Raw genomic sequence first — 13,305 nt, forward strand, 5'->3', positions numbered from 1 at the left:
GGACACTGGAATTCCTGGCCCTGCTATACTGTATTCTCTGTGCTGAGGTAGCCTAGAAGAACTTGTTCTGGAAAGGCTAAGCACTCTGTAGAAAGAGCATAGTACCCACTCTTTTTGAGAGTGGTTTCTCCTGAGCCCACTGGACTTCTGGGGATGCATCCTTTCTCTGCCTGCCAACAAATCTGAGCCGGCTCCCAACGCAGCTGCTTTCCAGGTGGGATGGACTACAGAGTCATCTCTACTTAAAGGCTTTGGGTTGTGTGCAGTGTCTTTCTGACAAGCATTTAGATGGATATAAAAGGAACACGAAGCAGGAAATATTTATTGACAGGCAAGCAGTTCCTTCCAGCATGCAGAAGCACATTGTAAAATGATACTTATAAGCTGTAAGAGAAATGTAACTATTTAATTTTACCACTTTTCAGTGAATATCTCACACTACATCAATTGACTTGTAAAAGATAAATGCATGTTTTTCAAATATCCACTCTACTCTGGGCAGGTTTGAAACATATTTATAATCAGTTGGCTACTTGCTCGTTTTGAAAGCACCATCTAATTTTACATTTAAGTGAGCTCTGGGATTTCTGGGTGCTGGCTGATTGGGAGCTTCAGAGAAAAGGATCTGCTCTTTCATGAGGGAGCTGGACCTGAAGGTAAAACCACACTGTCAGCCCTCATTACGTAGGCAGGAAAGCAGCTGAGGACATAGCAGTGCCGTGGAGTGGTGAGGGGGATGCTGCTGCTGCTGGCCTGCCACTGCCCTTCCCCAGTGCCGCAAGAGTGGACAGGCACCCATCTGTGGAGTCCAAAGCTATCTGTGAATAAACAAGGGGTCCCAAATAAAGCCAGATTGTAGGGCCTGATTAGGCAGAACCTATGAGAAACTAACCTTGGGGTAACACTCAGTTTTCTGTTGCAGAAAATCTCCAGTAACCCTTAGAGTCAGAATGTTGTTTTGGTCTAGAAAGAAAACTTCTGACACAATTCTCATGTGTGGCTTTGTTCCGGATGGTTTCAGAGTGTGGAACATACTTGGTTCCAACCCAGAGATGGCTCCTATCTGTCAGGCAGTCATCAGGCAAGCTGTGGCAGATCTCTGTAGGATGGTTACCCTTGGGGAAGCTAATGGCACCACTCACTCAAGGGACTCAATGCTATATGCTTGGCAGAGCTCTTCCCCTTGGAGTCTGGATTAAGACTCCCTTTGAAAACTAGCTTGTTTTTCTTAAGAGATTTATGTATTATTTCAAGAGCTGTGCTGGGGATGTATTAAATTAAGATGGAGAAGACCATGGGGTGAAGCAAACAAAAGGAATTAGGCCAACTGCTGTGACCTGGATCTGGAATGTTCTCTCAAAGATCCAAGTGTCATGTGGTACTGTGGTACTGTGGACATGGTGGGACCCTTAGGAGATGGGTCTAGTGGAAAGAAGTTACGTTATTGGGGTCATGCCCTTGAAGGGGTTATTGGGTCCCTGACTCCTTCCTTACTCTTTGTTTCCTGGCCACTATGAGATGAGCAGCCTCCTCTATCATGAACTCTCCAATGTTGTAGTGGCCCATTCCTGGCCCAAAGTAACACAGGCAAGTGACTTTGAGCTCACACCTGTGGAAGTGTGAACCTGTTTTCCTTTGTTTATCTTAAGTATTTGTCACAGCAGTGGAAAGCTGACTAACACACTAGGGCAGCTCAGCAAGAATCCAGTAATGTTCTACTGTCAGTATTACCTAGTTTGAAAACCCAGACAGTTTGAAGGTCAAACTGCTACTTTGTTTTCATGGTATCCTGTTGGAAGTCAGGAGCAAGATGCATGTCTGTGAGTAGAAGAAGTGAGTCAGTCTCTCTCTCTCTCTGCCTTTTGGGTGCTGGGATTAAGGGTGTATGCCACCACCGCCTGGCTAGAAGGAGCTTCTCTTAAAAGAACCAATCCTCCTGTTTTTTCCATTATTCTGGGAGAGGCTCATTTTAAGATAAGACATGCACCTTATGGAAGGGCCATCAAGGCTCAGGCAAGGTGTCTCAGATGAAGTGGCTGAATGGGTCCCTGACATGTGGACTGTCATCAGTGTTGTGACAATACCCACGTTTGAGGCAGCTGAAAGTTATCCTCTGGGTCACACACCTTAATTCCTCACATATCCTTGGTGACTTAAAAGTCACAGCTTACTGCATGTACTATGGGTAGTTAAGGGAGAGGTGAGCTGCAAGTTCAGGAGAGAACTGTTTGCTCTTCCAAGCGAAGTTATCTTAGGAGCGACTGACATTGGGAAGCTCCAGCAGAAGGTATAATGGAAAGCTACTTGTTGATGAAGCAATGCGAGGAAGGAGAGAACATCATAGCCTCCTGGGGAAATGCAGAGTGAGTGGGCTACAACTGGCAAGGCTGCCCTGGACCTGTGAGCTCACATTATGCAACCACCTTCCTCAGATGCTACTCGATGCTGTTAGCGCTAGGTTTGGGTCTAGCAGGTCAGTTCCTTCTTATCATTTTTTTCTCTTTCCCCATTGGAATGAGGATGTTAGTCACTGTATGTTAGAAGTGTTTCACTTGCTTTTCTCAGGGGCTCAGGGTTGAGTTTGTCTAGTGTACCGGGGGAGATTTGCAAAGGTGTTAAGCACAGTTACATCCTCATTTGGATATTAATTACAGAGAAGAGATGGATTTATGTCGACTTGATTCTCGGTTGATCTGAGAGACACCAAGTAGCAAGCATAGGTGTGGGTGCTGGTAAGGGTGTTGGGAGAGAGGATGGGCATGCAGTTCTGTCTCCGTGAGGTGAGCAGCACTGCTCCCCAAGCTCTTGGGCCTCACTGCTCTGCTTCATTACCCCCCCCCCCAACCACACCCAACCACGGCTAGCTGTGGACTAAGCTGAAACCATAAGCCACAATAAGTCTCACTTCCTTTTAAATTGTTTCAGGTCAGGCACCTCCCTCTTCCCTTTTGCCTCTGTTGGGGTTAAGGGGAAGGGACTCACTTCAACTGTTACCCTCCCCCACAGTCCTACATAAGGGAGTGCTCAGGGATTCCTTTCTTTGATCAACTGCCTTCCCTTGTCCTTTTCTCAGTCTATATAACCACACCAGCACTAGGCTGTATGGCATCGAAGGAGAGGGGCAGAGAAGACTCAGTTTTAAGCAGCGGAAACTAGAAAGAATAAATTAGTGTATACTAACATTTCAGTTTTCTGGCTCTAGGTTTAAGCTGTGATGCAGGCTCTCTGAGTGTGTTTCATCTGACAGCACAAGGGCATTTGGATAGCATGAATGCAGTGTCCCTGCTACTCTGGTGGTTCCATATTTCTAGGTGGTATGATGATGGAGATTCTAGAATGCCACATTTACAGGCTGATTTTGGGTGGCTCAATCTACTTGTGAATTATTGAAACTAGATGAAATTGGTTCTTGATATATCCAATTGGCTGTCTCATTTTAAGTCTTGAGAAAACTAATTTAAATAGCTATGACTGTGACAAAATTAATTTAAATAGGTTATGACTGTGTTCAGAATAGTTTAAGCTGGGATTTGCTTGTCTTCCTCAGACTACTCAAGTAAGATTTGGTTGTTAATTTTCCTGGAAGCTGGAAGTAAGACAGTTTGAATAGAGCCTAACAGGACTGCTCTGATTAGTGGCCTCTATCTAGTTGTCAGTAGAAAGCCTGTGCTGGAACCTTGTCTTAGAGGCCTAAAGAGCAAAGTCCATGGCCATATGTATTTATTCTTAAAATCAACCTGAATAGTGTTTATATGTATAGACTCAGGCTTTTAGCTAGGCAGGAATAAGCCCTGCTTGCAGCATCTTAGTCTACTCTCTAAGAGCTATCTATGGGCTGATGTTGTTGACTGATCAGGTGTCTCCAGCCACCCACCTCCCCTCAGACCATGCAGAATCCCTCACCTTGATCCGGCTTACTGCTTCCTGGGCCTGCATCATGCGTACATTTTTGGAGGGAGTTTTGTCTGAGAGCAGCTGAGTGGAGCCAAGGTAATTGGCAGCAAAAATAATTCCATCAATCAAGTCTTCAGGATCACAAGGGCCAGGAACTGTAACACATAGAGTGAAAGTTGTCATGGGAGGATACCACAACCTGGATGTTGCATGTCAACTCCTAAGCTCACTGTTTAAATATGTGGTCAACCTGCTAGTATAAGATATCTTAGAGTCATTTACTAAGAGAAATCATATATTTACTTGGATATGAATCAAAGTCCAACAGTAAAAAAATTGTGTCTCTTAGCCAGGCCTGGAATCCTAGTTGCTTGAGAAGCTGAGACAGGAGTCCTGACTGTTCAAAAGTTTGCCTATAGATACTTGCCTGACATGTGAAGCCTTAGATGGAGCAATTCCCCACTCCCCCAGCTTAGTACTGGGGATTGGAACATGAGCTCTTTGGCAACAAGGGTCCTGCCATATTCATCTTTGGCTTTCATGCCTGTCATGTATGTCTATAAACTGTATGTCTGCTTGGGTAAATGGTTAGAGGAACAGAAATCTGTGGTAATGGCAAACACCATTTCCCAACACTTCCTATTTCCTTCCCTGTTTGATCTGTGATGGAGGAATGACACTTCATACATGAGGAGAAAAATGGGATATTTCTTTCCTATAATGGCATCAGACTCCAACTCTGAAAATCGACAGCATCACCGCAAAACCTTGCTCCCATGCTGCCAATCTTGTCAACTGACAGACCATGAGGCTCCTAGCTTCACATTGAGATCAATCCCAATTCTCTTCTCACTCACTAGTCCACTAAATTAAATCTCTGTTTTAAGTAGAGGGACATCTGATTTTAATCACAATCACCTAAAATCCACACTCCAAATTAAAGCATGTCTGTAACTGTTACATATAACAGATTCACAAAAGACAGACATTTAAATTGCAAGTAAAATATGTATTTTCTTTGACTTGAATGACAATTCTGAGGAGACTAAAACATAACCCACTGTGAAACCTCAGGTTCTAGAAATGAAATAACTTGAGGTGGAAACAATTTGCTTTCCCTCTTGTAGGGCTAATCTGAAGTGGTTTTTTTTTTTTTTTCATTTTAATGGTCTAGCTTGCCTTGAGTTTCACCCCATGAGAAGCTGCTGGCCAAGGTACAAACTTATTCACTTTTCAACAACTAAGGCTATAGTCAAACCACAGAAATGAGCAGTTTGTCAGGACCTTCATGATACACCGGGGCATAGCTTTACTTCTTGACTATCCCCAGCCTTTATTCTTGGTCTGTGACAAGAACAATGATTCACAGTAATTTTACTGTAAGTCTAAGATACCCAGAGTCAGTAACTTTGTGGTCTTCCCCCTATTTTGTTTTACATCCAGTGCCCCAAAATGCTAAAAGAGTCATGAGTGACCCCAGTACTCAATATTTTCTCTTCAGCTCTTACCTTCAACGTAGGTTGGGAATGAAGCCAAGCTTTTTCTTGACTGTAATTAAGACAAAGAGGTTTCAAAAAGGGCAGAGCATGATGAAATATGCATTAGCACAAGCGTCCATGCAACATGAAAAAGATATACATCACCAGTGGCATTTGTTAATCAGTTATCGACCAGTTTTCATTAGAGTGAAGTGTGGATAAACATAAGCATTTACTATTAAGGTTACCTAAAACCCAGAATTGCCCTCTGAAGTGATCAAAATCCCCCTACATTTCAGAGAGGTGTTTGCCAGCTTTTAAAAAAGTATAATCAGCAATAAAGACTATGCTGTACATTTTAAGAAAGTATTCAGTGTGAAAAACTATTGATTACTAAATGCATCAATAGCATGACTGTGTACTCTTGAGAGTAAGGGTTCTCTGGAGAGTTTATCCTTTAGGTCTTTGACACAGGGTATCTGTTAAAAGGAAAATAAACTCTTGTACCTTTTAATCTCTCACTGATTCATTTTAGTTGAAAAATTCCATATTCTGTAAATCATGAATTTGTGTTTCTTTGAAATAAGAATACAAGATTAAGTTTAAAACACTGGCACTTCTTTATGTGTTGGCTCACAGCAGAGGTCGGCCTTAACAGCACTGTTGGATGGGGTGAGCTAGATACCTTCTAGAATCTGGCTGGAAGTTTCTACGCCAGCATGCTAAGGAGCAAAGCTTGCCACAGGCTCTTTTCATAAGCACATATGCTCCAAATGGCTCTCCAGGAGAGAAGAGGAGAGAATTCATTTCTGCTTCATATGGTATCAGAACTTATAGCTGAAATGTGTGGGGCCTCAGAGGACAGCTCAGATTCAAAGTAAGCACCTAAAATGGGCAAAAGGTAGGATTTACATGGCCAAGATTTACTGTCGGGGCATGTGATCATTTAGACATGCTTTTTGGAGGACATCTGTTCAGTACATTGTCCTGCTAGATGACAATATGCACTGGGGTACCTGATGGGCTAGATGAGCAGGCTGTGGGTGAGGACTAGGGTGTCACTCTGTTACTATACAGAGCATTCTATCATTGGCATGCTAATTGTTTCATGTTGAAAGCTGGAGCATCTCATCATTCAGGACAGTGACAGGAATTCCACACTAATTGCATGGTAGACCATATAGGGCAACTCTCAGTAGGCCTCCTGCAAATGTGCTCACTGGGAAGAAATGGCACCTTCTGTCAAAGAAATTGGGTCTCTTGGGTACCAAGAACTGAAGTTCCTGGCTGCTAGTGCATTTGTGGAAAACAGCACAGCATATGAGGCAAGGTATGGCTAGGACACCCATGCTCTCATCTGGAGAGCTCATGCTATGTTAGCTTCTTCACAGAGGCCAAAGACCATTTCCCACCCATCTCCTGCCCTTACTCTCAGTGTTTGGGGGTGACAGGGGGGCGAGGAGAAATAACAGGAAGTCACTTAGCATCATCAAAATGGCTTAGTCTTCAGGCACCTTTAAAAAAACAGATTCAGTGTTCTTGGGCTACTAGGACACTTCTCTGAATGCTAAAACCCATTTTAGCAGAAGCTACAGGAGAAGTACTTTGGGGCAGTTTTTCAGGGGTCATCTGAAGTTGGTATAGTCCATAGACATGACAACTGGAAGTGTGACCTCACACACTTTCCACACCAGGTGCAGTAGATCCTGGCAGTTCCAAACCTGGGCCAACAGGACTTCACATTCAGACCACAGCTGGCCACATGTGAGCTGTGTAGCTGAAGGTACCCAAGCTCTGGCTTTCAGAACTAACACATGAGAAGAAGAGTGATATCTATTACCCAGAACCACTGAAAGGCTCCGTGAGAGTCAGCCTGGTGCCTGGAATACCACAAATGCTTAATAAACATAATGTCTGCTTCTGTTGTTGGCACTGAAGCACTCACTCTTCCCTTCTTACCCACCCATGTGCTATGAATAAAGAAAGTATCAAGTAATGGCAAAAGGGGCCAGCAGGAACTATGACCCCATCACTTATGTTCCAGCGGCAGTCTGTGAACAGACTAGATAAGGATAAAAATCTATATTTCCCTCTCATAAATAGGACACAATCTGTTATTCAGGTACAAACATTTCTTTTTCTGTTCCTAGTTGAATTTAACATAAAATTGTCAGCACAGTGAAGGAGCATGAGACGTGTGACTTCACCATCTTAGGACTGATGAAGGAGCATCTACAGCTGGTTCCACTTGTGCCCACACAACCACTGTGCAGGGAAATGGTCACCTGGTGTGGACCCCCAGTAGGCAGTGCCCATTGCTTTGGGATAAGAGGACATTGGGTGCTAAAGGAGGCAGTGGCTCTACTCAGGGAAGAACACCCACCCTTTTCAAGCCCCAGAAATCATATCTCATGACTTAAGAACTCTGTCAGAGTTACGTGTGTCCCCCATGAGTGAGGTAAACACAGAACTTTACAACCTCCTTGTTGAGTAGCTTCTAGCCTATAGTTAAAATGAGAATTTTAGTTCCCCAATCCTACTGGCCATGTTTCAAGAGTTCTATGGGCATCTGAGGCTAGTGAGCACCCCTGACAATACAGAAGTGGCTCATTCCACCCACGCAGAATGTTCTTTTGGAAAAGATGCTGGTAGACAGTTTTTGAGGTTCAATGTCCCTGTGATACAAGAGTTCTGTAACTTGTTGCAGATGGCACTGGAATGCAAGTGGTATGTATGCCCAAGGGTGTGAATTCTCATGTTCAGTAACTACCAGACACCTGTGGCCAGTGATTACCAAACTTGATAGATCATCATGGCTTTCACTGACAATCTTCACACATCAGAGAGGAAATATATATCCTTGGGATAGGTGGAGGTGAAACCAATAAAGCATTATTGGGGTGAAGCAAAATAGGCATCAGGAATGAAGATGGTGCCCTACCTCTTTATTTGTGGAAGCTTCCGTGGGGTCACCGGGATGAAGGGCTATGCTTGATGACTCAGCACCCAGGGGTGAGGAACTGCCCGGAGAAGGAGACTGGAACACAGCAAGAGGGACAGACAGCAGTAAGACCCAAGGGATGTGACAACAAGTAACAAAAACCTAGAACTGCCCTGAGGGGACACTGCAGTGGGAGAAGCATCCTTGGCAAGAACTACCAACCACATTTAGCAGACCTGGCCGTGCGAGTTCTCAACTCTGTCTCTTCAAAGGAGTTCTATAGCTTTGGGGCTTTTTCTCCTTCCCCCATTGGGCTAACATTTTATAGGAAATATGGACTTATGGTGTGTTATGCAATATGTTAATTTTTTCCTAGTGAAAGTTACAAACACTTAGAATACAAATGTTTAAGTCACCTGTCCAAGGCCATCTGAATGGAAAACTCAAACTGCCCATTGTATTGTCCATGTCAGCTCAGATGTCTATATGTTGTCCCTATTAATTCATAGGCCACTGAAAATTCAGACATTTCAACATTCAAACCACACTGTTTTGGTGCATGTCAGCATACTTTAGAGATCCTTTGTCAAATGACAGGCTTGGAAATAAGGCTTAGAAAAACAGGTTTGGGGAACAGGGTCCCTGTGTTAGTGTGATAGTGTCTTGGTGGGTGGGTGGGCATGGGCAGGCGTTAGTGGTGGACATGAAACCTTGGTTTGTGCACAGAACACAAGTACCCCCCCCCTTAGTACTTGCTAAATGAATGACCAAAATAAGCAAGCCTGGAAATACTACCATATGATACCAGAAAGTCCTGTGTGGTCTTGAAATCTTGGGAGATGAGGGGCATTTTCTGGTGGGCCTCACAGATGGTTACCAATTCTGTAGTGATGGCATCGGGGTGCAAGGGTGGGGTAATTCCCAGCTGTGGGTGATAGCTCTGAGAACCCACATGCAACATGAGAGTAATCATGCAGGACTTACTCTCCCAGTGTGGGGATGAGAGACTAGGCAGAGGCAGGCAGATCTCTGTGTGCTCGAGGCCAGCCTGGTCTACAAGAGCGAGTTCCAGGACAGCCTCCAAAACAATACAGAGAAACCCTGTCTCGAAAAGCCAGAGAGAGAGAGACAGACAGACAGACAGCCTGGGCAGCAAATGCTGACCAAAGGAAAGTAACACCCGTGCACACCTGACTTTCTGCACCTGGCTCTCTGCGGAAGTTAGGTACAAGGCATCAGGAGAATATTTTTGCACAGGAAGGGAAAATGTTTCACAGTGAAGTGGTGCTGGGGGAAGGAACAGGGCATGTGAACACACAAGAGAACCTCAGAGGGCATTATTGATAACTGGGGAGAAAACTTCCAAAAAGCCCGAATTACAAGAAATACAGGGAACACCAGAAGATGACACAGTGAAGAGCAATATTTAGCTAAGAAGTTATGTGACCACAGTCTCTGGGCATATTATTGCTTGATTCTAAGCAGGGAGGCTAGGGCCCAGGAGCCCCTTACATGGTGAGATGGAGACATCTGTGGCCACAGTCAAGGCAGGAGGACAAGCATAAAGGTGACAGCAGATACAAAGTATCCCAGGCCCCATGGCTCCTGGCCCCAGTGAAGCAGCCTTGCATGCCTTTCCAAAGAAGCACGCAACATTTTCCAGCCATTGCCCAAGAGAGCTGCTGGTTGCAGAAAGATTTAGTACTGTTTGGTTGACTCAAAATTAATGTGGGAAAGGCTGAGAATTTAATGCCTTGAATCTCTCCAGTTTTTCATATCAAAAGGGCTTCCTTTGATATTTGTGGCTTGATTTGTTTCCCCGAAGTAATTTTCTCTGTCCCAAAGACTTTAAGGTTCCCTCTGAGCCTTAGGGAAGCCACTGCAGTTGGGTTTTCTTGAACTGCTTGCTTTTAGGGTCATGGACATCTTCATATGGCACTCCCTGACAGACAGCCTCATATTTCCCATTTCTTTATTTTCCACTCCAATATTCTACAAATAGATTTCTTACCACCCTGTGGGCCCTGGACTGCCAGTCAGTGATGTGCAAAGACAGGCTATCTGGACAATGGGCAGGGATGTGGAAGACGGAACCCAGACCCATAAAAAGGTAGGTGTGGGTAGTGCAGGGTGCCCATCAGGGAATGGTGGGCATAATGAGGACACGAGTCTGCTGGTCACTCCTATGGAATGTGCTACAGTTTGTATTATAACTTGCTTATGTGTATGCCTAAGCCCCAAGAGCTCTTCAGGAGGAGGAATCTTGGCTCCATTATCATACAGGTGCCTAGGCTTAGAACTTCATAGTAGTTAGGGACTTAGCAATGGGAGGCATGGACAGATGACTTCAGTGTAGTACCCTGGTTATACCACTTCCAACCTGCCCTGAAGATATGGGACAACACTGCCCACTGCCTCCCTGGGATGATCTCTTTTAGTGGTCAGTAGTGAGTCCTCCTCTGATGTAGTACCCCTCAGCTTCTCTGTGTAGAACATTAATTGTTCATCTTGACCTCTAGAAATCTCTTTTTCCTGTGAGGACTCTAACTTGGGCTCTAGTGAAGTTCTTTTAACACACAGAGCTACAAATTGCCACTTGCTGACCAAGACAAGCATGCACAAACACCTTCAAACAGACCTAACCCTTACAAGGGTGAGGCAAAGTTATTCAGATGCCTGCTTCAAAATCTTCTGTTAACCTTCAACCTCACTGTTGTAGAATATTATTTTAACTGGGAAAAGATGTGTTCCATTTGTTTATGCTGGGGAATATTATTTTGACTATGTGAAGGTGTGTTATATTTGTATCTGCTGCCTTTGTTAATGTTGTAAACATGTGCTGCATTTATTTCACCTTGCCTGCCTAAGGCATCTGATTGGTCTAATTAAAAAATGGAACAGTCAATAGCTAGTCAGGAGAGGGATAGGCAGGTGGGCAGAGAGAATAAATAGGAGAAATCTAGGCTTGAGAGGAATGAGAGGAAAAAGAAGAGAGGAAAGAATGAGGGAGAAAAAGGGGGAGATGTCCAGGGCCAGCCAGGCAGCTGCCAGCCAATAGACACAGAGTAGGACACACAAAAAGAAAGGTAATAAGCTCCAAGGCAAAAGGTAGATAAAGATAAACCGCTTAGGTTAAGTTAAAAGAGCTAGCCAGAAAGGAGCTTAAACTAGGCTGAGCCTTCATAACTAATATTAAGTCTCTGTGTCATGATCTGGGAGCTGATTGGTGGCCCCAAAGAAAAAGCCTGGTACACATCCCTCTGGTAAAAGAAATTGGATAATAGCTTTCACTTTCATCATGGCATACCTGTGTTAGAATCTTATACCCCCTACTACTGCATGGGTATTCAAACTTAGGCAAATGAGAATAGGACTAGGAAGCAAAGTTGGATTTGATAATTCACAAAATGAGGGCCAGAACATTGCTTGTAGGTGTGCCATAGATGCTAGTAGCCATGTGCTTATCTTGTGGTGCCAAGGCAGGCCCTACTACATCCTATGGCTCCACATCAGGCCTAGCATCTCCCACTCATTCCCTGAGAATCCAGGAGGTCTCCTTCATGTGGGGTGGCTGAAGAGGGAGTGTTGCTGCTGCAATCCATCCTTGGAGGACCTTAAGACAGCATTTCCTCCCCACATCCAACACCACCAAAGCTATGGAAGCTGCTACTGCAGCCTCTGTGTATTCAGGGATCAACTCTGTAGAGTCCCAAGACACATACAGAAGCCTATGTCATGAACCCATATAACACAGACATTGCTGACATTAAAATCAAAGAAAAATCACAAAGATTGCTTTGGAACCCACTACAGACAACTCAAAATCAACTTAACATCCAACTGATGCCCTATATATCACTGAAACAAAAATACCTTTTCCTACAAAAGCTACTTTATAAAATTTGAAGAATGTTACACCAGATGTGCAGACATCATCAAGATACAAGAAATATGAAAGGAAACAGGATGCTTGCAAGAAAAAAATAACTGTCTAGAAATAGATCTGTGTGAAAGAAACCTATGAAATGCCTGAAAAAAAAAAATTAAGCAACAATCCTAAGGAAACCCAGTGAGATAAGCAGTAGAAAGAAATGAGAAAAACGACTCTGGATGTGAATGAGAAGTTCACCAAAGACAAAAAAGAACCAATAAGAAAGCCTGGAAGTAAAACCTCCAACTGGTGACATAAAAAATACAAAGGAAGCTTCCATATCAGCCAGAAGAAGAAATTTTAGAATTTGAAGACAGCTCTTCTTAAAAGCCACTTTATAAAGGAATGGAAAAGAATGAAGAAACTCTAGGAAATGTTGGGAAACCATTAAGCAAAAACACATGTGAATTGTGAAAAATGAAGATAGTTAATGGGAAAGACACTGAAAAATATTTTTCATAGGAAAATGCCCCTGATGCTCTCAGATCTTTAAAGACCTAGGGACAATAGATTCATCAAAACAGACCCACACTCAGAGCATGTGAGAGTCAAATGACAAGAACACACAACAAGAAATCTTAGAATAGCAAGAGAAGATCACAAGTAAGGGGACATCCCTCAGACTCACAGGTTGCCTCACAGAAGCTCACTGCCTGCAAGAGAATGGAGGAGAAATCACTGCCTCCAAGAATTGCAGCCAGACACATTACCCAGATAGATCACAGACCAGTGCAGTAAAAAGTTCTTATGAGACTCTATTGAACAAACAAAAGGATTGTTACTGCCATGAAGACAACGGAGCACACACAAAGCTTAGCAGAAGGATGGGTGCATCACACACACAGAACTAAACCTCAGCAGGACAGAAAGATATTATAGATATTATAATGTGAAGAGAAACAAAATCAACTAAGTGAGCAGTGTGCAATTTACAAAATGACGGCAGGAGACTTGAGTCCTGAACATTACACCAGTAGCACAGACACTGAGATCTACAATAAATGGGACCTCCTGAAACTGAGAAGCTTCTGTAAGGCAAAGGACACAGTCAGCAAGACAAA

General features: G+C 43.7%; 1 protein-coding gene across 3 annotated transcripts in view; it reads right to left on the reverse strand.

Moving 5' to 3' along the window:
* Apba1 (amyloid beta precursor protein binding family A member 1) overlaps window positions 1–13,305 on the reverse strand; it is a 205,784-nt gene that overhangs the window by 31,734 nt on the left and 160,745 nt on the right. For all 3 annotated transcript variants that reach the window (XM_027406509.2, XM_027406510.1, XM_027406508.1), the window contains exons 3-5: window positions 8,314–8,409; window positions 5,403–5,442; window positions 3,904–4,049 (exon numbers count right to left, since the gene is read on the reverse strand). In XM_027406509.2, coding sequence (XP_027262310.1) covers window positions 3,904–4,049; window positions 5,403–5,442; window positions 8,314–8,409 — 282 coding nt within the window. The remainder of the gene's footprint in view (window positions 1–3,903; window positions 4,050–5,402; window positions 5,443–8,313; window positions 8,410–13,305) is intronic.

The sequence above is a fragment of the Cricetulus griseus genome, chromosome 3 (genome assembly GCF_003668045.3).
Source record: "Cricetulus griseus strain 17A/GY chromosome 3, alternate assembly CriGri-PICRH-1.0, whole genome shotgun sequence".
Classification (NCBI taxonomy): domain Eukaryota; kingdom Metazoa; phylum Chordata; class Mammalia; order Rodentia; family Cricetidae; genus Cricetulus; species Cricetulus griseus.